This window comes from Pinus tabuliformis, chromosome 5_1 (assembly GCF_031772625.1).
Source record: "Pinus tabuliformis cultivar Carrire ecotype Pingquan chromosome 5_1, CPIR1, whole genome shotgun sequence".
Lineage (NCBI taxonomy): Eukaryota > Viridiplantae > Streptophyta > Pinopsida > Pinales > Pinaceae > Pinus > Pinus tabuliformis.
The window spans coordinates 657,428,567-657,455,795 of record NC_142305.1 but is presented as its reverse complement, the minus strand read 5'-3'; the positions used below and the strand labels follow the sequence as shown (position 1 = coordinate 657,455,795).

The 27,229-nt window shown below is 33.9% G+C and overlaps 1 protein-coding gene across 1 annotated transcript; it reads right to left on the bottom strand.

Annotated features, from left to right (window-relative positions):
* Positions 1-9,568: 9,568 nt before the first annotated feature.
* LOC149166706 (uncharacterized) lies at positions 9,569-10,481 on the bottom strand. Its single transcript, XM_089431647.1, has 2 exons — positions 10,114-10,481; positions 9,569-9,956 (listed from the first exon to the last, which is right to left on the bottom strand). The coding sequence occupies exons 1-2, from the start codon at positions 10,479-10,481 to the stop codon at positions 9,569-9,571; spliced, it is 756 nt and encodes a 251-aa protein (XP_089287773.1).
* Between the last annotated feature and the right edge of the window lie 16,748 nt (positions 10,482-27,229).

Genomic DNA, 27,229 nt, shown 5'->3' with positions numbered 1-27,229 from the left:
AATTTGAGTAAAACCTTATGGACATAAGTTGAAAATACAAATTGAAAAAGTAGTTTTGTTATTTTACTATTTTTTAATCTTTTTACCATTTTACTCCAAAAATGGTGAATCATCACCCTTGGTTGGCCTCATTATCTTGAATCGTATTGGTTCTTATAAAGTTTATTTTGGTTGTAGATTTTTCTTAGGAGTTCCATTTTAGACCTCAAAATTCCCCTAATATTTAGTTAGTGCTATGCCAACGTCCTCACGATTTGAGCCACTTTTTCAGGCCGAGAGGCCAAGTCACTGCCTAGAATTGAACCATATATTCACAACAGTAAAATAACATGGAAATTACAGTGCCAAATCAAATACTTGTTTAATACCTTGACTGGACCACTACTAGCCATGATAGATGTTTCGTCAAACATATCATGAATATGCAATCTATAGGTGTAAATAAACGTTATGGGCATAAGGTTTCATACGTAGCTGAGAATCGCTAAGAGCAATTGATGCCTCAACACACCGACTACCATTCCATCCACTAGGTCATAGATACATTGATCATTAAAATATAATTAAAAACATGATGAAAGCCATACATGGTTGTTGTCATAAAACACATACATAACCAGCATAATAACAACAAAAATACTCAGGAGATTAAATCCATATAGACCACATATAATTCATCAAAATACTCATCAAAATACAAGGATAAATAACCTTTCATTAATGATAAAAAATCCAAACCCGAGATGGGACATCCATTTTCCACCCGACCGTAGAATGGCCGAGCCAAGTCTCTCTTTAGCCATTCATCCCCATGCCATATTCCAACCATGAATGTGGGATGTCATAGAACACATCAATAAAAAATCATCTAGGACTTCCAGAGGCCATCCACCTCAACCCATCAAATAGTGATTCCACCTCAAAGTCAGACATCTGAACACCATCATCAGATTGGTCTTCATCCAAGCATTCTAGGGTTTCTAGAGCATTTGTTCCAACCATATGGTATCCTCTCCACCTAAGCATATGGTATCCTCTGTAATATTGTGTAAAAATAAAGAGGTACTCGCTAGAAATAGTAGAGAAAAGTGAAGATGAAACATCCTTTGTATTGGTAGCATGTCGCTCTTGAACATAACAATCTTCTATTCTCATGTTGGGTTTGGGATATCTTCACTCAGTCACTTGTCCTCCCTGGTTTGGGTGATCCATTTTGCCTCTCATTTTACCATTCCATATTGTCATCATGACCTTTAGTTCTATGTTGAGTTAGATGTTGCCACACTCCAGAGTCGTGTCGCCAATATGTTCAAGAGAAATCTGTAATTATTTACATATACATTGTTTGAGTCATTACTACAATCCTGAACATTATTCCACTTTATTCATTGTTTCGTGTCGATGATGGGGGATTCATTATTGCCCTCCTTCGACGGGTCACTTCCTATCGACTTCATCTCATTATGCAGGAAGATGACTTAGAAACTCCTTTTCAGTACCTTAGAAGTTGCATGCCTTAATGGTAACTTCTTTGCATTCGATGATAGGTTTTCACTATTGGCCTTCGATCGAGTGATTCCACGAGTGTTTGACTTCATATTCATTATCATGTTCATGGATTGTACTGTCGTACCTTAAGAGCCATTGCCATTATGGGGGGTTCTTCTCATGCTTGTTAACAGTCCACATTAATGGCTAATAATGAGGTGGTTTTCTAGCATGTTCAACTCGGACACGTTCATTCACATGATAGAATTTGTACATTGGTTGGGTCAGGATGGAGCGAAATACCCTGAGTCTTGTCTGGTATGACTAAGGTTGCATGGAGTTATATGTCATTCATGATTGTACACATGTTTCTACTATACAGATGGTTGTGACCATATCCTGGGACTTTACATTTGTGATGATCCTTCTATATCAGATAGCTGTATCCATGCCTTGGATCTTAGATTATAGATGATCCTTCTGTATTGGATGGTTGCACCCGTGCCATGGATCCTTTCTTAAGTCCTTATTATCTGGATGGCTGCATCCATACCGTGGATTCATGTCTTGATATTAGATATGTATATGTATATGCACCCTTGATTTGTATGTCTATTGACAGTGCGCATCCTCATCCTTGCCAAAAGCTCATAAAGCATCTCATCTATCACTCCTCATTCTGCCTTCATGCTTTAGGGGGCATTTGTTACACAATATTTTGTCATGCCTCCTGCACTTCCCTATGACATACCCTGAAGTGCACGAAACATGATCATTATAAAGTATACTCATCCATGTATACAACTCAAATCCCTCCTTTAAATTTGCTTGGAAAATCTCTAGAGCTTTCCCTGAAGAAATAGCTCTTAAAACCCTAAAATGAGGGTCATCGCCCTTATGAAGCTCAAAACCGCAATGATCACCTATTGCATTGTGTTATGCCAGCGATGGCATCTCTCTATTCCCTAGCATACCCACGATGGTCTAAAAAGGGAATTTTTCCCAAAGAGGATGAGAAGCTTCATGATTTGGAAGCTTCTAGAGCGGCAGGCTAGAGGTGGTTTCACATAGGTGAGGTCAAATCCTTTTAATTTGACCTCTTAGTCTGATCCCTACGAGCTACCTCCTTATGATCTGGGCCTAATCCTATATTTGGATGAGTTCTAACTCCCTCTCCCAAAATATAAATTCCTCCTCTCCCATTCCCAAATGGTTGGCCTATTGGTCAGGTTAGAGGTTGGGTTGGTATCTGTCCATTTGCACCCCTATGTTGAGCTTGTACTTAGAGGGTATTCTTTAGACTTGGAGAAGGAGTGTTTAGAAAGCTTATTCGCTTGGACTTGGATTACCACTCAAGGAGAGCCTTCAACATCAAGGCTATGGTTGTAAGCTTCCTTTTATTCTTTAAATAATATACAACTGATGGTTCATCTTCCCAAAATACATATGTTCATGTATGTATTAGCTTTCCATTCCTTGATCACCTAAGTAAGTTATTATTGGATTTTCTATTGGTTTTTGGCATGGCTTTTTGTTTGTTGATAACTTGCTGAGGTACATAAGCACTAAAAGAAGCAGGAACAAGTGCGTAACACAAGCGGTTTGTGAATCTCAATGAAGGAAATGGGAATAGCATCATAGTGAGGTAGGTCATCTCTCTTGTTATACTTGTCAATTATAATATAGGAAGAAGTCTAGTTGATTGTCACTTCAGTTTCTAGACCCACTCATTGGGCGAAAGGGATCATCTCTGTCTGCAGAGAGGATTAACCTTGTCAACACACACCAACCAAGAGTGCTCCAAGAAAACTCTAAGTCTCCAAGAGTATGAGAGAGAGAGAGAATAATGAGAGAGCTTCAAAACTAAACTGACAAAAGGTTACCAACTGATTCTGAGAATCCTTGTTATGAATGAGGCATCTATTTTCTTCATTTTCCATTATTTCCCTTTATTTTCCTCCTCACATGCAACCTGTGACCTTTCACCTGCCTCTTGTCCTAATTTCCATTATTTTCATAAATAAATGTGCCAAAAATGTCATTTTGCCTTTCCAAATCCTTAGATGTTGCCTTTCCAAATTTCCTTAGCCATAAACAATGACAAGTGATTCCCATCACTAGGATTTTGCCAAACATTCACCTTCAAATAAGTGTGTCATCATCTGTGGCTATTATTTTACCTTTATTTACTTTTATTACATGGAATTTTCACAAGGGATGTTATATCATATTAATTGAGAATTAAATTGGGGTATTTACTTAATATCAATATAAGAATCACATGGAGTGGATTAAATAGGACCACCTATTTTTTTCGGATGGAAATCATTCCTAAAATAGAATGCAATTAATTTACTTATTTTTCTTTCCTACAAGATAAATGACCCATGTGTTCTAAAAATTGCAATGATTTTTTTTAATGCAAATCAAATATTATATTATTTTATGACTATCATTTCAATACCAATAATTGAATTAAAAATTAAAAAGAACTATTTAAAACCTCAAATAAAATAATTTCCATAAAAGAAATATAACTTCTAAAAAAAGTTTTCCATACTAATCACAGGCGTGACAATTAGTGTACATGTGCATTATGAGGTATGACACCATTGCAAGAAAAACAAATAAACAACATTAATTTTATTCAACAAAATTAAATGAATAATGCTTATTATTTAGAATTGAATTTTTTATATCACGGAATCATATCTAGATTGAATCATTTTTTATCCCTATTTCCTATTGTCTATCTTCATATTAAGTAGGAATAACCTGAAGGTAATATTCATAATAGCAAGAAAGTAGAGCAAGTGGTAAACGCGAGCAAGCAATTTAGGAAGTAAATATAAGCAAGTGGAGTAGGAAGTAATTAGATGTGCACGTGGAACCATGAAGGACTGGTAGGTACCATTTGTAAATCCAAACAAAAAAAGGATGGGAAACTTAACCATATTGCAATTATATCCCCTCCCAGAAGAGAAAAACTGTTCACAACCAAATATCTTTATCTTCAATGCCCACTACTAAGATGTAATTTCAATAAGTAGGTGATACAAGGAGGCATGAGCCCCATAACAATAACATCCTATTGTATAAAAATCATAAACCAAATATTTTGATTTTTAATGGCCACTACTAAAATGTAATTTCAATAAGTAGGTGATACATGGATGCATGAGCCCCATAACAATAACATCCTATTGTATAAAAATCATAAAATTATTTTTCTAAACTCTCATGACATGGAGAAAAATTGATATTATTATTTATTTCCTAAATGCCATGGTATATATAAAAATGATTAATAAAGATAAAACTATAAAAATAATGACAAGCAAAATATATTATGAAATATTTACTTAACAAATAATTTTTTATTTTATTTTTATTTACGATGAAAATTAACTTTATGCCCTTCTTTGATAAGCTAAATCTTCACAACAACAACTTACCACTTCAAATTTAAACCGTCTTCTACCCATCGAACAATACCCTTCTCCTATCCATATAACAATACCCATCTAACAGTAAATCGATTTGGAAATCTGGACACCAAAGACTAAGATGTAGCACTATCCAAAAGAATGTTCGAAAAACCCCTCCCCCTCACTCATGTATTTTTCCAAATTCTCAACTATTTGAGCGATGACTTACTGACATTATTATCAGCCAAAATTGTCAACATCCACATCTAATTTGAACACTTCACTGAGCCATAAAAAATAACATAAAAAAAAAATATTAATGGTAGGAATGAACCCATGACCATAACAAGATGATTTTGTTGAAATGGATCAGAATATCTCGAATAGGACATTGAATTCAAGTTGGATGCTAAAAGTTGCAAATGTAAGAGTGATTGCTAAGTACTTTCTACACATCTCGCAGACAAACATACCACTAGAGTCAAGTTGGTTATTAAAAACTGCAAATCTAAGAGTCAGGGTCGACCTGGCTCAATCCATTCGGAACAATGATACGTCTAGGATTATCTGGAGCATGGATTAACTCTAAATTTATCGATATTCCCTTCCTCTTGGGTTCCAAATTTGGTTCAGTGCAAATTTAATTAATTACATTCAATTGCAAGGAGTCATGCAACCACACGAGTAAGTGTATTTTTTTTTCTAATTCACAACGGATAATTGTATGCAGAGATCAAACTTGGAAGGAAATATGTTTCAAATTATATTAATTTAAAATAATATAAATAATTATATAAATAAATAATAACAATATTTAAAGAATAATATTATATAATAATTGAGAATAATATATAATTATTATATTATATATTATAATGATGATGAGGAGAATGATTAATGTCAATTAAAATCGATGCAGTCTAATGGACCTTAAGAAGAAGAATAATCTAATTGTAATTTTTCATAATCTTATTTCTATGCTAAAAAAGATGTGAAAGAAGCGCACCAAGATCACTATAGTTGTGTTGACTTAACAAGTCAAGAAGATTGGAAGTGCGACAGATGTTACGGAAATGAGAACATATGTGAGTAAGGGTCAAACAATCGAAAAGAAAGTGTTTTTCATCCTACATCCTCTTAGTATCAAAAATATAAAAATTCTATAATCCCAAGGAGTGTTGGGAGTAGACCACCACCTGGATTCACTTCAAAGCTCATGAGAATTAGTTCTAAACTTAACGATGTTCATCCTTTTCTTTGATCTGGTCAAAACAAAAAGATAACTATCGTTCTCAAGGGTGGGGTTGATCATATTCTTATAACATCTTAGCTTCCATTTACCCTCCAACTCCTTATCATCCTATAACTTATCCTTCAATTTGGAAGTCATAGTATCTTTGACATTATCCATTCTTCAAGGATAATGTCCTCATTTATCCCCCAATGGTCGAGCCAAAAATAGGCATCCTTATGCCACCCACGCTTGAGGCGAAGGTGAGGGTTTTGGCTAAAGTTAGAAGAAATTTTAGAAAGCCTCTTCCATTCCATGTTGTAAATATTCTTATTATGCATTAGGTACTTAAACATAGCCCTGCTTTCAATAGGGGAGAGGCCATATTTGATGAGGAGGATAGGATAGCATGTATTTCCCTTGACCTTGATATTTTAGGTTATGAATTGCTTTTGAATCATCTAAATCTTTCTCGATGACTCTCTGGATATACTGTAACCCCGGACTTCACAGTTGTATAAGATAACAAGTGTGATGAGGGTCTGAAAGAGGAACCTTTTTTTACTCCAAATACAAATATCGGCAACCTTAAAATTGTTTTCAAGCTCATAATAAGTTTTCAAACCACCAATAATCCTTTTATCAATGTTGTAGTTACATTTGGGTTGATAAAGAATTTCAATACCAAAATATTTATAAGAAGAGACCTATTCCAACCCATTGTTATCATAGAACAAATTTCCATGGGTGGTATTTTTGGATTTAATTATCATGATTTTATTCTTCTTGGTATTAATTGTCATACCAATATTGGAGAAATAGTCATGAAGAATCTTAAGTTGCTTGTCCAGTTATTCATGATTTCTATCTGTCAGAATGATATCATTGGCATAGAGGAGAAGAGTAATGATAATACCAGCGATCTCAGTCCCCTTGCACCTCACTATTTTGAAACACAACTCTAGCTTATCGATGTAAATACCAAAGAGCATAGGGGAATGGGGACACCCTTGCTTAACCCTGATATTTCATTTAACATATTTAGAACACCCTTCGATGGTCTTAAGCTTGGAAACAACTGTGTCATAAAACACAAATCACAACAAACTTGAATTCAGGAGGAATCATTTTCTCATCAAGTATTTTCCAAAGCTTTTCCTGAGGAACAATGTCAAAGGATTTTCTAAATTCCACAAAGAAACAAAAGAGATCAGCTTTACTATTGTGACATTCCTCAGAAACGACCCTCAAAGTGCTAAGATGGTCAATAGTCAAGTGGTATCTCCTAAAATCAACTTTCCCTTTATCTATTTTAACATGGATTTCAAGCCAATGGCTAATATTATTATCTGAAATGAGACCATAAAGCTTCGTTAAGTTGTGGCTAACAATAATGGTCTTGTAGCTAGAGGGAACATTTTTGTCCCCATTTTTAAAGACAAGAACAATAAGGTTTTGCGTCCAAGGCTTAGGGAAGCCATGGTTTACAACCAAATTGAAAATCTTGTGGAGATGAGGAATGAGGATAGATATTCCCAGCTTTAAGATCTCATCTTGGTATCCTTCAATATCTTTCACTTTCCCACTAGCGAGCTTATTAATCCTATAATAAACATCCTCAAGAGAAAAGATATCTTCCTTAATAGGTGTGTTAACGACATTGTCCATGGTCTCCGAGGATTCATACAACTTCTTAAGATAGATGCCCCACATTTCTAAGGGGATCAAATGATTATCTTTAGATTTACGAAGAAGTGCATTCCACCAAAACTTTATGGGCAAAACTCTAGAAAGGTGAATATGATGCACTTGTTTCTTATTAATATATGACTACTTCTCTTTAATGAGGTCTTTGTATATACTAATATTTCATAGCTTTACAGTTTCTTTAGGAGCATCTCGAATAGTTTTCCTCGCACTTTTACAGTCTTTATCATACCAAGGGTTGGAAATTCTATTAATCTTCTTATATGAAACCTCAGTAGAGAACATATTAATGGTAGTGGAAAGAGTAGTAGTAATAATAAAAATAATAAAGATATAAAGTAATAAATTAATAAAAATTAATGAATAGCAATTAAAAATAATTTTATAAATAAGTAATAGAAACATTTAAAGAATAATAATATACAATAATTCATGACATCAATAACAATAATAATGTAAATAAAATGAACAACAACAAATATTAAATGAATATAATTCAATGATAAGAAATAACAATGTAAATTAATAACATACTACAAATTAATGATAATAATAAAACTAGCAATTGTCCCAAAAGTGCAAGGAGAGGCCAATAGAAATGTTAAATTGAAAGAATTGTATTTTGGTTCAAAATAATAAATATTATAATAGTTCAATTATTCAAACTAACCTAGTCAATAAATTGCCCAAAATAAAATAAATCCTTAAAGGGATATATTGGCTTCCATGGACTTTCACCAAACGTGAAGTAAAATAAAAATATATTGATATGTTTTATGTCAATGAGATCATAATATATCTGCATTTAGTTTGACCTTAAACTCTGAATTTAAGGAGAGATGGATAACACACAAACTGGTTTCGAAAATATCGATTACACAGTACCAAAACAATGAAATTATGAGTAGTAAGATATTGCAACTGAAATTATGAGTAGTAAGATATTGCAACTTATCTTATCTTGGCGTTAGTGTTAGGATTATAAAACATGGAGAGAAGTGGATGTGTTTAAAGACACTGTTGTTTGATTTTAATAGCCGCTGGGAATAATCATCATTGATTTTGTTGAGTTTTTAAATAAATTACATTAGAGAATAATACCATAAATAAAACTATGAGTTGTTATAAACATAGAACATGAAAACCACAAGTCAATTTGACCAAACTCAAATTTATCTGAACCACCCTAACATCTAGCTATTTTTTTGATCATTTTAAAATGTAATGCAAAACTTAAAAATATACTAACGGAATGTTGTCTGAAACTTTTTAAAATGTTCTATCTTTTTTAATCATTTTAGAATGTAATCCAAAACTTAGAAATGTACTGAATGTTGTCTGAAACTTCTTAAAGTGTTCAAAAAGAAATCTCGGTGCATCAAATTTGCATCAGAAGAGATCTAATGTTTTTATAGATATAAAAAAGCTAAGACTATTGTAGCATTAAATGGAAAACAGAAGAACATCACCAACACTCCAAGGCCATGCCATTCAATTTCTTGATATCAAATACGTTGAGATGTATCTGTGTTATTCATGGGACTAACTAATATTTTAACTTCAATGTATTTCGACCTGCTTTTTTCTCTAATTCAAAAGTACAGAAAAAAAATTAACCTATATTAACATTCGATTTATATACATTATATTCACTAAAATACCAAACAGTGATACATTTCGATATGCTCAAACTCAGAATTTACAAGTAAAAAACTCATGGAGCGGACAGTTGTGGAACTGTACCAGTTCGCTGAGTCGAAACATGGAACCAAATGTTGTAATCCCTTATAATCCTAGAAGACAATTCTCTCTCCATGGCCCCTAAAATTTGATCCAAGATACCATTCCCAACCGAGAGAATAATATAATCTGGCATCAAAGAGAAGGGTAATGGAAGATTCGCATCTAACCCCATTGTAACCCACCCTCTAAAGCTGGGAGTCTGCTCACTTTCTAAAGCCGAAGATGACTTCCTGTGTACAAGAAGCTCTCCTTGCAAATTAAATTGGAAATCGAATTCATTATTCTGACCTCGAAGACCTTTTATATCTAAAATCAATCTATTGGATGCTAATTGGAGGGAGTTGTTTGTGTGTAATACCCTGCAACACAGATTTTTCACAGAAATAGCTTACAATAATTCCAAATTTGAAAAGAAACCCATGTAGATGTTACATTTGGTCGCTTTCAAAAGATGAAAAAACAAAGAAATTGAAACTGGGTGATGTTTAAGAAGCTTTTAAACATGAATGAACTCACTTGACATCACAGAAGGGGATGTCTGTAACGGTGAAGAATGTGACAGGCCTCAGACGAGCTCGCCAGAGATTGTCACCCAAATAGTTAACCCTTGAAGAATCTGGAAATGTAATCTTCACTATCCTCTCTGTTTCTTTTATATAACCTTCTCCTTTCGTACCTCCTTGTCTAAATGGAACATCCATCATTCTCTTTGCTTGAAACTGTGCCAGTTGAGCTCTGACAATGCTGCTGCTTTTTTGGGGATTTCTTCTCATCCTCATCTTCTTCACAGTAATATAAGATGGTACAGTCGAGGCATTCTGCAGATTGGAATTCTTGTTTATCTTATCAGAACTGAGGGTGGTCATGGCAGGCGGAGTTGCCATTTGATGAAATCTACCAGAAGCTCTTGTGTGAACCTTCTGTGAACTATTGGCTGCTTGAAAATTATTTTTATGTCGATGTCAAAATTACAACTAACTTTTAGCGTTCTTTAAATGTATTGTACCGACATCCATTACAACTCCCCTGTTCCTTGTTATCGTTGGATGTGTAACTACAATAGACATTACAAGTAAATCAGTGCTTGCCAAAAGCCAAGGAAGAAGAACCGTGCTTTCCAAAAGTCAGGGAAGAAGAACAGCAACAACAACTACCAGAGAAAAAGCATTGAAAATATCATGACATAAAAGAAAAAAAAGCGATAAGTAACTCAACCGATATTTGGAAAAAACAGTCACACTTCAAATCAACGGTTGAAATTGTCTCCCCTAATCCAACGGAGCAGGTTAAAAGTGTTGAAGATTATTGATGTATAGGAAAACCTATAGGCCTAAAAATATAAAATAATTATATAACAATAAAATAAAAATGATTTCTTTATTATAAATAAATAACAATTAGTTTAATAATATTAAAATATATAAATCATAAAGTAATAATATAAATATAAAATAATTATTTTATAATGAATGAAATTTTTTCTTTATAATCATTAAACAATAATAAATTATAATTATTTCGATATTATCAAAAATTGATAATCATATAAAAAATAATAAAGAAAACATTATCGAAAATAATAAATAATGTAAAATAATCATAAAATAAAAATATGCACACAATTTAACTAATAATGAAAATTAAATAAAAATGATTTAAATATGACTAAATAAATAACAATTATATTAAATAAACATTGTTTAAATGACTAAATAAATAATATATTAATAAATTATAAGTAATAATTAATAATCTAAACAGAAATAAATTAATAATGTAAAATAAAAATATTAATTAAATAATTATTGTTTAAATAATGTTAGCAATACTAAATTGATAATGATTGTTCAAAATAAAAATAAAAATGAAAATAGAAATTAATAGCTAATATTATTAATAATGCTTTTGTGATCAATAATAATAAACAAAAATAATAATAATAATAATAATAATAATAAATGTTTAATATCAATAATAATAAATAATAATATTAATTATTAGCATCAATAATAATATTATATTTATGATAATAATAAAAACTGTGTGCAATGTTACAAATTAATAATGTAAATTAATAATAAATACTATTACCATCATTAATAGTTGATATTCTTAATAATAATATTATTTGTTAATATCAAATATTATTAATATAATAATAAAAAATTATTAATATTATATTTTCAATACCTAATAAATATAATAATACCTATCAAACAACATATAAAGTAGAGAAAAAACAATATAAATATATAAATTAAATTGTTAATATATTGATAGGGAATTTTTTTTTACAAAAAATAAAAATAGAAAACAATAAAAATAGAAAAAATCTAATTTAAGTAATATTATAGGAAAAAGTAAAGGCATTGAAGTGAAGATAAATTTCCGCATGATCGACCGCCATTGTCAATTGCCAACAATTATTGACAATGGTCAACAAAGGATGATTCAGACAATATTTATCGCAACATGACAAAAAAAAAGTATAATCAATTTTAAACATTACAAGACCAATGATAAGAACATGGAACTTAATAACAATGAAAAAAATAAAGAATATATTTTTAATGAGAAATATTTTAGTTCTAACAATAACAATAAATTCCACAACAAAAACAACTTTGAACACTTGATCAAAAGACAATTATTTTATTCTAGCCTCTTCCAAAACACACCTAGCGTAGTGGTAGAAGCAACACAAATTTAAATCAACACGATATTGATCACGATACTTCACACTTTCAAGCCAATCCCTTCTCATTTTCCTCTCGGATTCTCTCTGGTGCAAATGATATAAAGTTTCAACGTCTCATTTTATTCCATTCAAAACAAGAATATGCTCATCGAGAAAATCCAATTGGTAGCCATGTCTTATATCAAGCATTGTGTGAATAAAGGTATCAAAATTAATGGTTTATACAATAGCTTTAATCGCTAAAATCTAATACAGACTATCATTGTTCTCCATAACTATTTTTCATTGACAAAAATATGCAACTGAAATAGTGCATTCAAAGAAAAAAAATAAACATAAACAAAAACATTGATATATGTTTTTGTTTCTTTTATATCAAATACACAAAACAATTTATCAAATTTATATCTAAAAGGATTCAAAAAATGGAGGAAAAAAAGTGGAAACAAGTACAATTCAGCCAATAGAAAAAACACCACCACAAAAAAATTATTTGCACATACAATTGCTCCCAAATGGTCAATTTACCTACTTCACCAATCAATAAATCTATTGAAATCAATGAAAAGAAGAACAAATAACCTATCAAGGTGCATACAAATAATTGCAAAAAACAACAATAACTACAAAGAACTAATCATCTTTTTCAAGACAAAATACACTTGAAACGATATCGACTTCAATCAGTCCACCTCTTTCTTTGTAAGTGAAACCTGTGAATTGCCTTGCATTTTGGCATAACTTTCAAAGGAAAAGGGCGGTGAAATTCACAAACCATCTATCGAATTCACTCTTGATATAACTTTAAATGTCAAACCCTGCCTCTTGCTAGCTCCAATCTCTATAGTGCCTCGTTATAATGTTATCCCCTGTGATTCATGAATTGTTAACACCCATGCCATTTTCAATGGAATGTCTCCAATATTCTCCCTAACAATAGGTGAAATCGACACAACATTAGGGTATTATCTATCAAGGGGAACACCATAGTAAATTTCGAAAATTACTGTAGCGAATTGTGGAAGTTACGGTGAGTTAAACTAGGTGCATAGAAAAAAAATCAATATAGCCAAGCGCGCCATTAACCAACCTAACCTAAACCCACAAATTAAATGTTAAAATCATGCACTCTCCATAACATAGAATCATTTCATGCTTCAACGCATCATCATCACTGTCACCAATGCTTGTTCTTCTAGTGCATTATGCAACACATATTGCAGTAGGACAACTTAATGATTAAAGCATCTTCCATTTGTGAAAATTAATGAGATTATTGTTGAGAACAAGTGAATAAAAGAATAAAAATTATAAAATTTCATGTCGATCCCAATAGCTATCCAGACACATTGTAAGAAGACCCCATTCAATAAGAAAAGGCTCTTCATTTCTAATATTGGTTATAAGACTGCGAAAATGCACCTGTCTATGATCGTCTCCTTGCTGCCTATATATTTTGTCCAAATTCACAACAATTATAAATATTACACACAAAACTTTCCTAGTTGTTCTACCTGCATATAAGGGTTTATACTTAACAAGAGGGATTTGGCCAAGGTCTTCGAAAATAATGATAGGCTTACCTCCAAAAGGGCAACCTTTGGTTCAAGTAAAGGCTTCTGGTAAATGATAATCTATCTACATGAGATGCAATACACCTATAAAGCTCATCTCATCAATTATTATATAGATAATATGCCTCATTTCTTCTTGAAAGACTATGAGAACCTGGCTGGACAATGATTTCATATATTTTATAGGAATTTTCAAGGAAGAATGCATTGTTTTTTCCCGAATCTTAAAAGTACTTAGACTAGTTTGAGTAAGCAATAACAATAGGATTTTATCAATCATTGTTGAAGCTAAAAGAGCACAATGAATACAGTGAATGAGTGAAGAATTCCTAGTTCTAACAGTACATTGAATAATCGTTTTCAAACCACCTTCATTCCCACCATGAACAAAGTGATGAAAAACAATCTCAAAAGCAACCAGTTGTTTGTATGATAGACACGAAAGCAAAAAAATGTCTCCAAAACCAAGATCCCATTAGCAATACCTCAAGACTGAGGATATTTTATAAAATGGATCCCTTTTCCAAATATTCGTTTGCAACCATTGATTCCTGCCAGTTGTAATGAATACCAAAGTCCGTCCTATGAAGATTTTCAAGGTGTGAAATGCTTACATTACTTGGAGGAACTATCTTGGAGAAAACCTGCCACTCTTCAAATGCTCAATCAACATTTTATTCATGTGCAAGGGGATCGACATCATCTTCATCACCTCTATCGAACAAAGGGCATCGATCAATATGCCAAGGAGGATATCTCAAATTCCTTGAATTTTGAATGATACTTTTAGTTGAAACCCCTATCTCAGAAGAAATGTCACGAAATGGCTTGTACAAAAGCAAATCACTCGAACAAAAGGTTTCAAAATCTTCTAACGCAAGATCAGGAATAAAAAAAATCGTGGCCAAACCTGAACAATGGAAAACTTATCTCGTAGCCTCCATCGTTGCTTCGTATGGTTGGCATCAAAACTCCATGATCTTGTTGTTTTGATTAAGTTGAAATGTTCCAAAAAAGAGGGCGTTGTTTGATATGTCTACATGAAATTGTTTGTGCATGAAACCTCATCAAAATATAATGATAACTTTCCATATGCTCTTTTTTCCAACATTCAAGGAAAAAAATTTGAGACTAAAAACAAAAAGAGGGAGTTTTAGCAACAAATGACACATTTCTTGAGCTCCAATGTCACGTTCAACAAGAGTTTTCGCACAAAACATTCTATACGCAAACAATGTAGGAGCCTGAATCCCACCCCCACCAGATATTACTGTCAACATTTCGTGATAACTTTATGTTATTTTCTCTCCCTTTGAAACATGCTTCACTATATATTTCGAGACCACATGTTGAGAGACAACATGCTAGCAATCAACATTTTCTCACCACATTGATAAATGATCGAAATTGTGAATGTTTAAACAGTCATCATTCCATGTTGGTTCATACTCTTTTCCCGTTTTCATCTATATGAAATGCCAACTCCACACGAACATCCCAAGGAGCTTCATAATGACACAAAATCAACGCTACATTTTATATGCCTCATCATGTGATTCAACAAATGCTGATAGACTTATTCAGGATTTTGGATTTTGGATTTTTTAAAGTAATGCATCCAACACACATTTTATCTTCACATAGCATTCATAATATTTGGATTCAACACCTCTTCTTCTCATAATACAAAATATAACTTCTCAACCCATCGTGGAAGCTTCCTTGCAATGGAAGAAATATCTTACGGAAAACTTATTGTGTTCCCATTATATTTATATTGGCCACCATGATCATGCAACACTTGTAAAATTAGATTCACCCCCGCTATTAGAATGTCTTCAACCTGAGTTAAAACTCTTAAACCCTCTGGTTGTTCTTCTAGATCCATGTTGTTAAACTGGGAAAAGCGATGGGCACCTTTCTCTCCCCTACATCTTTTAAAAATGGGCCCCCCATGCCATCTCACAACTTGTATACCAGGATAACATTCATTGCACACTTGGCACATATGCACTTGAGACAAACTATTAATCCTCGAACAAACATTTTTATGGACCTTAGCCGTCTAAGTGCTAAAATGAGAGGGATTAGTTTCATTATCTCTCACAAACATTGCTCGATGTTGGGGACGATCTAGAAAAACATGACCAATTCCAGCATGAATTGCATCATTTCTATCCCTAAAATAATAGGAAACCATTCCTCCACATTCTCTAGACTAGACCAAACCATAGTTTCATAGATAAAAACAACATTTATGAGAATGAAGAGATATCTACAAGAAAAACACTATCTACATTTTCGCACCAACTAGGTGTGACTGCAGGGATCAATATCCCTTGATGTCAACGAATAGTTGTTCCTCGACCACTAATCATATGACCAATGTCCTAGCAGGGAAAAACATGAAAAAAAGATGCACAAAATAATATAAATATAAAATTCACAAGTGAAAAACCTTAAAAAACATAAATTCATAAAACACCTATGATGTGCCACCATCACAAGCACTCCCACAATCTCTAGCATGAAAACAATTCTCTCTAAAGTTGCGTGCGCAAATGTTGTTTCTAACATCCCTAATAGACTAGCCAAAATTGTCAACAATCCTAGCAGGCATATTACTATGAGCCAAACTTAAATAGGAACGCAAAAGATTACAAATATAACCATAAATACAGAGATGAAGTAAAAATAACACTTCATTTCATTAATATCAAAATACTGAAATATGATTATAAAAAGAATGGCAATAAACTAGCTCGGGCGATGGTACGTTATCTCTAAGAAGACATGTGGTGGTTACATGCCCCTGAACTATGTTACAATGAGGCTCAAGGGCCTATCTATTATTGAACTTCAAGGGAAAACCATAAACAACCAAAAATCTAATCTGAGGAGACATAACACCAAGAGTCTGTGGACCCCATTAGAATTAGATGGGTAGCCAACTTCCTAGGGTCGTAACTTGCTCATATTATCTCCATTTGGCACATACGATACCTTGCTGGAAAAAATTGTTTGAGTACTATAATATTTTTTGCAAGCCCCTTCCTATCACTATGGCCTTACTATAAACCAAAGAAAATTGATGTTTAGGGAGTAAAAATTGCTCCGGAAGTTTAGCACCCGAAAAACTGCTAAAAATAGTAAATGATGAAATAAACTAGGCAATAGATGAAACCAACTATAGATGTAGGCAGAATAGGTGAGCCGGGACCAATTTCCACCTGGATCCATCCCGCCCCCGCCAGGAAGAAATGGTCCCCATTGCTTGCAGAGCCTCCATGAGGTGAGGAAATTTCTGTTGAGCCTGATCCCTAGTGAACCACTTTCCCTAGTGAAGGAGACCTACTTTAACAACATGATATGGATGTATCCTCTATTTACGAGTGTTCTTGATCTCTGTGTCCATGAGATTATTAGTTATGGCCGATTCCATGCAGTCTGGGTTGAGCTCTGTTGGTGTGAGTTGTTCTGCAATGTCTAATGTGTCCAAGAATGGTGGAAAGTATGACCGAAGGTAGTCTACATTGTACATTAGATGCAGACCACGGAATCATGGGATGATGAGCTCGAAGGAATTTTCACCTACAACTTTGGTGATGGTATTTCCCATATCAGCCTGGGTGAAGCTTGTGGTGGGGTCCGGTGAGGCGCTCGTTCTATAAATGTAGCCAAAATTTGTTGTCCACCTAGAAATTGTACAACACTTGATGTTGATCATAGTATTACTTGTACTTAGCATTGGATCCATCTAATATTTCATGGCACTAATTATACTTAAAATTATCTCTGTCCACTATATCAATGAAGTTGTTAGCCTTGTTGGCTTCTTATTGGATGTCAGCCAAATCTACCTAAGTAGTTGCAAATGGTATGGCTACACCAATGGGACATAATGGCTGAAATCCCAGCCTTACTTGAAAGTGACTATGGCTCATTGAGATATGGAGGGCTGTGTTGTAGCTATGTTGTACATAGCGGAGGCTTTCATCCCATGTGCATGGATGCTTTGAGTTTTACATGCACATAATGTGTACAATCATCTAGTTCATGACCTATGTTTCGCCATCAGTTTAGGGGTGGAACATCGTTGACTAAGTTAGGTATCCAGCATTGACCAAAGACTTGACCAAAATGTACTCAGGAATCTACTGTCCTAATCTGAGTTAATGGATTGTGGGATCCCAAAGTGTACTCACACTCACTCAAAGAGAATCTTAGGAGTGGCCTCTGTTGTGATAGTCTTCTTGCAGACTGCCATGATGGCAATGTTAGAGAATCTATCGATGACCATGAAAATAAATCATTGCCATGCTCAGTAGGAATAAGGCTTGACATGCAATCCATGGATATAGATTCCCAAGGTCAAATATCAGTAGGTAGAGGAGTATATAGGCCTTTCCTCTTGATCTTTGGTTTGGAAATGGCACAGATGGTGCAAGATGTAATGTACTTCTCAACATCCCAATGAAGTTTTAGCCAATAAAAATACTTGTGTAGTAATGCCAATATTTTCTCTGCTCCAAAATATCCAGCGACCCGACTGTAGTGGGAATTCCAGATAATCTTGTCGTGCTCACTTGAATTAACACATATGTGTCCCAAGTGGCATAATAGTGCATTCTGAAGGTCAAAATTTTGAACTTTCTTCCCTTCCAAGAGTTTCTAGTATGTGCTGCTAAATTCTGGATCACTATTGTAAAGATGCAACCACTCTAAAGTCTCGTGCCCATAGGAGTCAAGCACAATGATCAACACCGTGAATGGTGGTCGGTTGAGGTAGTTTGCAAAATTATTGGTGCTTACATTCTTGTACTTAATGTTCAAATAGAATTGTTGTAGATTGGTGGACCATTTTTGATGGAGAGCATTCTGCGACTTCCCTTATGTTTGCATCCACTACAGGGGTTGGTGGTCTATGTGGATGACCATTTCCTTCCCCTAAATCTAATCCTTCCATTAATGGTAGGCCTGCACAATGGAATACATTTAGTTTTCGTACTGTGTTTGAAAGTGTCTCACTATGGTAAGCCATTGGATGCCGCTGTTGAGTAAGAACTACACCAATACCATAGTTAGAGGCATCTATCTCAATCTCAAATGGTTGTTGCAAGTTTGGTAATGTGAGCACTAGTGCAGAGCAAAGGTGATTCTTAAACCTAAAAAATGCCTTCTATTGGGTTTCAGACCAAAAATAAATAAAAATATTTCTCTCCACCCTTGGTGACCCAACTTAAAGGCCAAGTGATATGAGAGAACCCCAACATGAATCTATGGTAGAAATTGGCAAGTCCCAGAAACTTTCAGAGCTTTGTTAGAGTGGTTGGGGCTGTCTAATCCCGAATGACTTGTATATTGGTTGGGTTCACATGCAAACCCTCCTCATCAGTGAAGTACCCCAGATATTGAACATGGGTCATGCAAAAAGTGAATTTCTCCAAATTGACACACAACTTTTGTTGTAAAAGGGTTTGAAGGACCTCTCGATTATGGTGGGCATCCTCTTCCCAAATCTAGCTGAAGATCAAGATGTCATCTAAATACATCAGCGAAAGTTTATTGTTGAAGGGTTGAATTATGTCATCCATCAAACTAATGAAGGTTTCAGGGGCATTTGCCAACTCGAAAGGTGTGACCAACCATTCGAAAATGCCCTCCTTGGATTTGAAGGTAGTCTTCTACATATCGGAGGGTTCGATAGGGACCTGGTGATAACCCAGCTTCAAGTAAATTTGGCTAAAATATTTTTCCCCCTTCAGTTGGTCCAGAAGGTCATCGATCCATGGGATTGGGTACCTACCCTAGACAGTGATCTCATTCAACACCCAATAGTCAATAGAAAGTCTCCATGTCCCCTCCTAATTTTGTATCAATACAGTCAATCTACCACATGGTGATGATCTTGGCCTAATGTTCCCTTTCGTAAAAAAACTCCTTAAGATGCCTCTTGATATCATTGTTCTCTAGAACAAAGTGTCGATAGATCAGTCCATTAGGTAGTGATGCGCCTAAGGTTAGATCGATGGATTGATTGACCTCACAGTGCAGAAGTACCCCTGTAGGTGAGGAGAAAATTTCCCCATACGCTTCCATGACCTTTTCCATCTATTTCTCGTGTGGAGGAGCCTTGTCTGGAAGCTATGGCCACAACATTATTCTTGTTGTTAGGGTGAATCATAAGGAAAACAAATTTCCTAGTTTGGGAAATGACCTTACTGTATTGATTTATAATGATAAATAATTGGTAGTAGATGGGGCTACCTCTTGTATCCTGTACAACTTATTTCGCAAAGTAAAAATCACATAGCAAGGTCTAGACTCATATACAACATTTTTTTTTCACAAGTATGGTTTTCCTAATAATACATCACAAACTATAAGATGAGCAACATCACATAGTATCTCATCCATTAAGGGCTTGATGTTGTAGGGAGGTGGCTGTTGGGTCCCTATAATACTAGTAATTACCCCATTATTATTGTAGTTGCATCCCTTATTAATATTGTTGTGCCCCTATTATCCCCATATTGTTACTACTATGCCCCATAGAATCCCTCTATTGTTATTTTTGTGGCTTTATATTATTATTATTAGGTTGGCTGGGTTATATTATGACTCCTTAGACTCCTATATATAGAAAGGAGATTTTGTCATTTGAATCATCCAAGAATTGTTCATTTATGTAACGTAAAGGAGGTTTCCCCCTTGAAGAGGCTAAATTATAAGGCATTGATCTATCTTTTCTATCTTTTCTTGAGCTGGTTTCATAACAGTGGCACTGCTGGCTGACCCAGAGATCTCATCCTTGTGAGGCCATCCAATGGTGTACAACTTTGGATGTTCTCTTGTTAGTAGGCCCAACTGATTCACAACCTCTACTAAAATTAGGTTCTTTTGGCTCCCGTTGTTGAAAATGAACTGTAGCAGAGAACCCTTCCCCCACATCTTCGAGTGGAAGATTCGTTTGCCCTCCTCTGAATCTTCAAGCTCATTCTTCTGGATCTTGGTGATGGATAAGGTGGCACTGGGCTTTGTGTCAATGATTTTCTTCTCTTTCTCATTCCCCTTGTCAGGTTCTAACTCAGAGTCAGAACATGCGTCTGAATCGGAAGCCTTTAGCTCAGCCACTGGTGACTGCTTGGCCCAAAACTCACTTTGTTTTGAGTGGATCTCTTATGGAACTCTCACCATTTTCCCATGTGCTTCTTTGTCTTCATGGTGTTTTTATTTGCTTGCAGCTTTAGATGGTTGCCCTGGGTTGCCTCGCTCGAGCTTTTACCTTTTCTCTGTGGTTTGGGGGTGCCTTTTCCTTACTTCAAATTCGCAAATCCAAAGTCTCCCTTCTTATGTCTAAACCTATAGTCAATCTTGAAAGTGTCTTAGTGTGTGGAAGAAATTTGTGAACTCTGGCACATCTTGGTCCCTTCCCTTACATAGCATGGTCCAATTTGTGTATTTATCTTCATAGCTACCGACAGGGTAATATTGTTCCTTCATAGCATCTCGGAAATAATCGCAAGTGGGTCTGACTAAAAATATTGAGGATTCCCTCTCGTCCTTTTGTTGAGAGTAGTTTTCCCACCAATACTTGACATGTGGGGCAACTTTGAGAAGTGAAAAGTAATATTTTCTTGATTGGAAATGTCATGAACTGAAAAATATCCTTCCAATAGTTTCAACGATTTATCTATGGCGTCTGAATCTATATGGATCTCAAATATGGGACTATGAAGGCTAACTTATACCTTAAAAGGGAGGGTGCCTCCTAAGTTGCTATTGGATGAATATGTGTCGCATGTGGGTAACTATCGAAAGATCTATGAAAATTTATCTATCATTGTGTTCCTCTCTCGCTCGAGAGCTTCCTGGAGAAATATTTTGAAAGGATCTCCTACCCCCTCATCTTTCTTTTCTTCCACCATGGAAGGTCATTGGGGTTTGCAAGGTTGTTCTTACAAAGGTTCAACCAATTCGAGCCCTAACACTTTATACCTTGACCTTGATGTGGACATGCAAAGAGAAAATAGAGAAAGAGCAGACCGCTCTAATACCACTTATCCAAACATAAATAGAAACTCAAAAAGTTACAGATATAACCATAAATACAGAGATTTATTAAAAATAACACTTCATTTCATTAATATCAAAATACTAAAATATGCTTAGAAACATAATGGAAATAAACTAGCTCGAGTGATGGTAGCTTACCTCTAAGAAGGTATGTGGTGGCTACATGCCTCTGAACTATGTTACAATGAGGCTCAAGGGCCTATTTACTATTAAACAACTAGGGAAAACCATTTAAGTAACAAAAACCCTAACCCCGGGAGATGTAACACGAAGAGTTTGTGGGCTTCATCGGGGTTAGTTATGCAACCAAATTCTCAGGGTCATTACTTGTTCATAATATATCTGTTTGTCACGTATGATACCTTGTCGAAAGGTCTCTCTGAATGCTATAGGATTCTCCTTGTGCCACAATAGAACTACTGCAAACCTCAAAAAATCGTCGTTTAGGGGGTCAAAACTACTTCGGAAGTTCATGACCTGAAAAAATGATAAGAATAGTAAATGCTAAAATAAACAAGGAAAAAGATGAAACCAACTAGAGGTCTAGGTGGAATAGGTGGGTGGCTACGAATATCCACATAGATCATACTATCGACAAGAAAATCAATTACAACAATACGAAAATTTGAATCAGAGTCCCTATTTTCTAGCACAACATCTCTTCGAAAATCTCTATTGCACTCACGACCCTTGCTTGTATGGAATCTTCCTATGCGAAGACACAATTTGAAAATAAAATAAACAAATAAAATGTATCAAACATCAAAAAAATATACACAGAATAAACAAAAACAAACTAACAATAGAACCAACATTTTCTCTAGGAAAATCACGAAACATCCCAAACATACGATTATTGACACCCTCCATTTGAACATTTTCCAAATTATGCAATTTCTTGGCTCAGATTACCACCTAAGAATGAATGAAGCGCCCACACGATCTACATTTAACCCCTCACCAGAAATCATTTCTACTGTGTTCTGGATAAAAGGAAGGAAATAATAAAACAATAAAAAGTTCAGTTCAATGAAATGGACAAGTAAAATTGTTTGAACTCCCTTCATTGTTCAAATAATAAAATAGAACATAAATATCATAGTACCAACTATATTCATTCTATAGCTAGCACTAGGAATTCCATGACCATCATGGGCAATAGAATGCCCCAAAGTTTCAACCATCTCGAGAAGCGTATCAACACCGCCCATAAAACTATATGTTCCCATTTGTTCTTTTCTGTCATTCTGAACACTTGGAAAATTTCCAACCCCTTTATTGTTTTCAGAGAAAACATGGTCCTCATCCATATGAACACTATCTTTCCAAATAGAGTGCCCCCAAAGAAAATCAATGTTAGTAAATCTTGAATATTAGAAAAAGTTCGGCCACATCGCAAGCATCTAGGAAAACATTCATTTAGAAAAAAACATCGTCAAATTAAAGCACTTCCACTTTCATACTTGCGATTAACATCATTTCTTTGAAGATGTTTTGCTAAAGCTCTTTCTTTTTGTTGGTACGTGACTCTTCTCCATGCTCTAATGAAATCCTTATTTTGTTGGTACCATTTTCATTGGCATTCATTTATTCGCTGTCGTGTAGCAATGGAATGAGGTGTTTTTTGCACCACTCTTGCTTCTTCGGTCGTTGAACATTTCTATGACAAAGATAAACTCAATTAAAATGTCATTCCCTAGCACTGATGGAGGCTAACACATATTCCTAAATCCTTATAAATATTTAAAACCTTTTCTTCCAAAATAGTAAACATGCACTAAACCTAAAAAGAACAATAAATCCAAAAAAAAAGGTTTTCTTTCTACAATGAGACATGGACAAAATGAATATTTCAAAAACAAGGTACCCAAAAGAAATGTCAACTACATTGTTACATACACCTTGCAGCTAAAAATCACAACCAACCCATAAAACGATTGGGAAATTTGACGTGCGCGTCTTCAACTTAACAATAACACAATATGTAAACTATGAATTTGTAGCAAGAAAACCTTTTGGCACAATAACCAAGAACACCATTCCATTTTCACAGTTCGAAAAAAACCTTAAAAAAGGAACATATTTCCAAAATGCACAACCAAAATTAGAATAGATATCCCCTTAGTACTAGTTCAAAATGGAGATTACAATAATCTTAATATTTATTTTTATTTTTTTGGGAAAAAATATCTCCTTACCAATGCCAAACAAAAAACACCTTGCAACCTCTAACACTAAATTAATATGTCTAAAGGTAGTGTAGGTATATCAAGAATAGAATCTACATTTGGAACAACTAAAAAGGCATTTCCATTTTCAATCAAATCATCAAAATCTTCAACAATTTTGTGGCCGAACCCAAACATCTCTACTAGAGAAACCCCATCAACAACTATTGTTATGCACAATCTCGTCATGAGATCATACACCTTTAATCATGTTTCTAAGAAACCCAACACAAGAACGTTTTCTTCAATTGCGCACAAAGGAAGGTAACCTGGACATTTACTATTTATATCCATAGAGATTTTCTCCAACAACAAGCAGTTGTACCCGCAATCATCCTCGAAATATTGCAAACTTCGCTCCTTTTTCAGAACAAAAAATTTGAAATTGTCTATCTACTCAAGAAACCAGATAGAGGTGGAACTATTATTAAAAAGACAAACAATTTTACTCCTATATAATCCTAATGAAATACATCGTATGTCAAAAACAGGAACAAAATAAAAAACCTAATAGTTTCTCTTTAGATCCAACCAATAGATAGTGAAAGCATATGTAAGGTAATCTTCATAATATTTGTGTAGATAAAGCCAAAAAAGCTTTCCATTAAAGAAGATAAAATCCATTGGCACAGTTAGACCACCATATGGAAGTTTTTTCCTCTTCCGAACCATGTCAACACTGCTACAAATACCAAAATGTGGATCCATTTTAAGAGAAATATGTTTTAGAAAGGCCCATTCATATTTGTGTGAGCTAATACTTTCCAATAAAGAGAGGAAGCCTTTCTCCCCAAGAGTGAGAACCCCAAGATATACAAAGGTCTTCGTAAAAGGATTGACAGTGTAATAATTTTTTATATGCGAAAAAGCTATGGCGTGCTTAACAACATCATTGACCCCACAGTACATTGAATCATGTACCAAGAATGAAGAAAAGGAAAAACCATCGAAGACAACCGACCATTATCATTAATTTAATATGCAACAAAGAAATCCCAGGGAAATCGAATCGGGAAAGAAATAAACCCAAATTCTTTCTCACCGGATCGATTGCAATTTCCTAGAAAAATTGTCTTCTTGAATAGAGTGTACCATTGTCTACAAACGAACTTAAATTTCATCAATATCGATAAAGGAAGCTAATGAAACACAAGAGTGATAATTTCAAATGGGAGTAATTCCAAAATATTCTGGTCCATAGTAAAAGCAACAACTATTCCTCAAAGAAACAAAAGACTTCCCTTTCAATTGCAAATAAAAAAATTAATAAGCCATGAATGACAATGGGGAAAAAATCATCCATCTCACAAGGAAAAAAAGAATCCATATTTCTCTGAAACATCACCAACACATAAATTAAACCTTTTCTTTTCACTCAAATTGCGAGAAAAAAAACATTTTCCACCAAATAAACAATTGAACAACAACAAAACAACACTCAACAAACAAAAAATAAAGAAGAAAATGATGCAATTAACTATTTTCAACAAAACCAACACCAACCCCCTACATATATATCAATGTCCATCCCATCCATTTTTTCCATGTAAATAAATAAATCTACTATGCACGTGCAATATTTTCTAAATCCTATGCATCAATCTCAAGCATATGTAACACATTCTTTGAATTCCATCCTACAATCTATATACAATGAATACAAACTTTGCATTGAGAATTTCAGAAGAACACAAGCACGAATCCAAAATATTTTGCAACAATAAATAAATATATATCATATTTAGTCCAATTTAGTCTATTATTTCCCTTCAATTTCTATTTTATTCTCAAACTTTCATCAAATACACAACAATATTGACAAAATATACCTACAAATACCATTTAATTCACTTGAAACCCACATATTTATCATTCTATTGAAGGAGAAAAAAAATATCTATATTTTTGCATACCTATTTCAAAGAAATTTTTTTTAAATAATTTTAAAGACAAAATATATATATCTAAATGAGACTATAAAGCTTGGTTAAGATGTGGCTAACAATAATGGTCTTGTAGCTAGAGGGAACATTTTTGTCCTCATTTTTAAAGACAGGAATGATAAGGCTTTGCGTCCAAGGCTTAGGGAAGCCATGTTTTACAACCAAATTGAGAATCTTGTGGAGATCAGGAATGAGGATAAACATTCCCAACTTTAAGATCTCATCTTGGTATCCTTCAATGTCTTTCAGTTTCCCACTAGCATGCTTATTAATCCCATAATCAACATCCTCAAGAGAAAAAATATCTTCCTTAATAGGTGTGTTAACGACATTGTCCATGGTCTCTGAGGATTCATACAACTTCTTAAGATAGATGTCCCACTTTTCTAAGGGGATCGAATGATTATCTTTAGATTTACGAAGAAGCACATTCCACCAAAACTTTATGGACACAACTCTAGAAAAGTGAAGATGAGGCACTTGTTTCTTATTAATATATGACTACTTCTTCTCTTTAATGAGGTCTTTGTACATACTAATATTTCATAGCTTTATAGTTTCTTTAGGAGCATCTCGAATACTTTTCCTAACACTTTTACAGTCTTTATCATACCAACAGTTGGAAATTCTATTAATCATCTTATATGAAACCTCAGTAGAGAACTTGTCACTGGTAGTAGAAAGAGTAGTAGTAATAAGAAAAATAATAAAGATATAAAGTAATAAATTAATATAAATTAATGAATAACAATTAATAATAATTTTATAAATAAGTAATAGAAACATTTAAAGAATAATAATATACAATAATTCATCACATTAATAATAATAATAATATAAATAGAATGAATAACAAAAAATATTAAATTAATATAACTCATTGATAAGAGATAACAATGTAAATTAATAACCTACTACAAATTAATGATAATAATAAAAATATAAAATAATTATATAACATAAAATAAAAATGATTTTTTTATTCTTAAAAAGCTTTATGAATCTCCAAATGTCATGGATAATTTGGAAACCCTGCTCACAACGAAAGAAGTTTTCTCTTTAGAAGACATTAAGTTTGGGGTTAATTGCCTCGCTAATGGGAAATCTAAGGAC

Excerpts from the sequence above, each read along its gene's own strand:
- LOC149166706 (XM_089431647.1), bottom strand. The coding sequence starts at position 10,481 with ATGGCAACTCCGCCTGCCATGACCACCCTCAGTTCTGATAAGATAAAC. Across the intron at positions 9,957-10,113 it reads ATCCCCTTCTGTGATGTCAA|GGTATTACACACAAACAACT; the intron begins GTGAGTTCATTC and ends TCTGTGTTGCAG.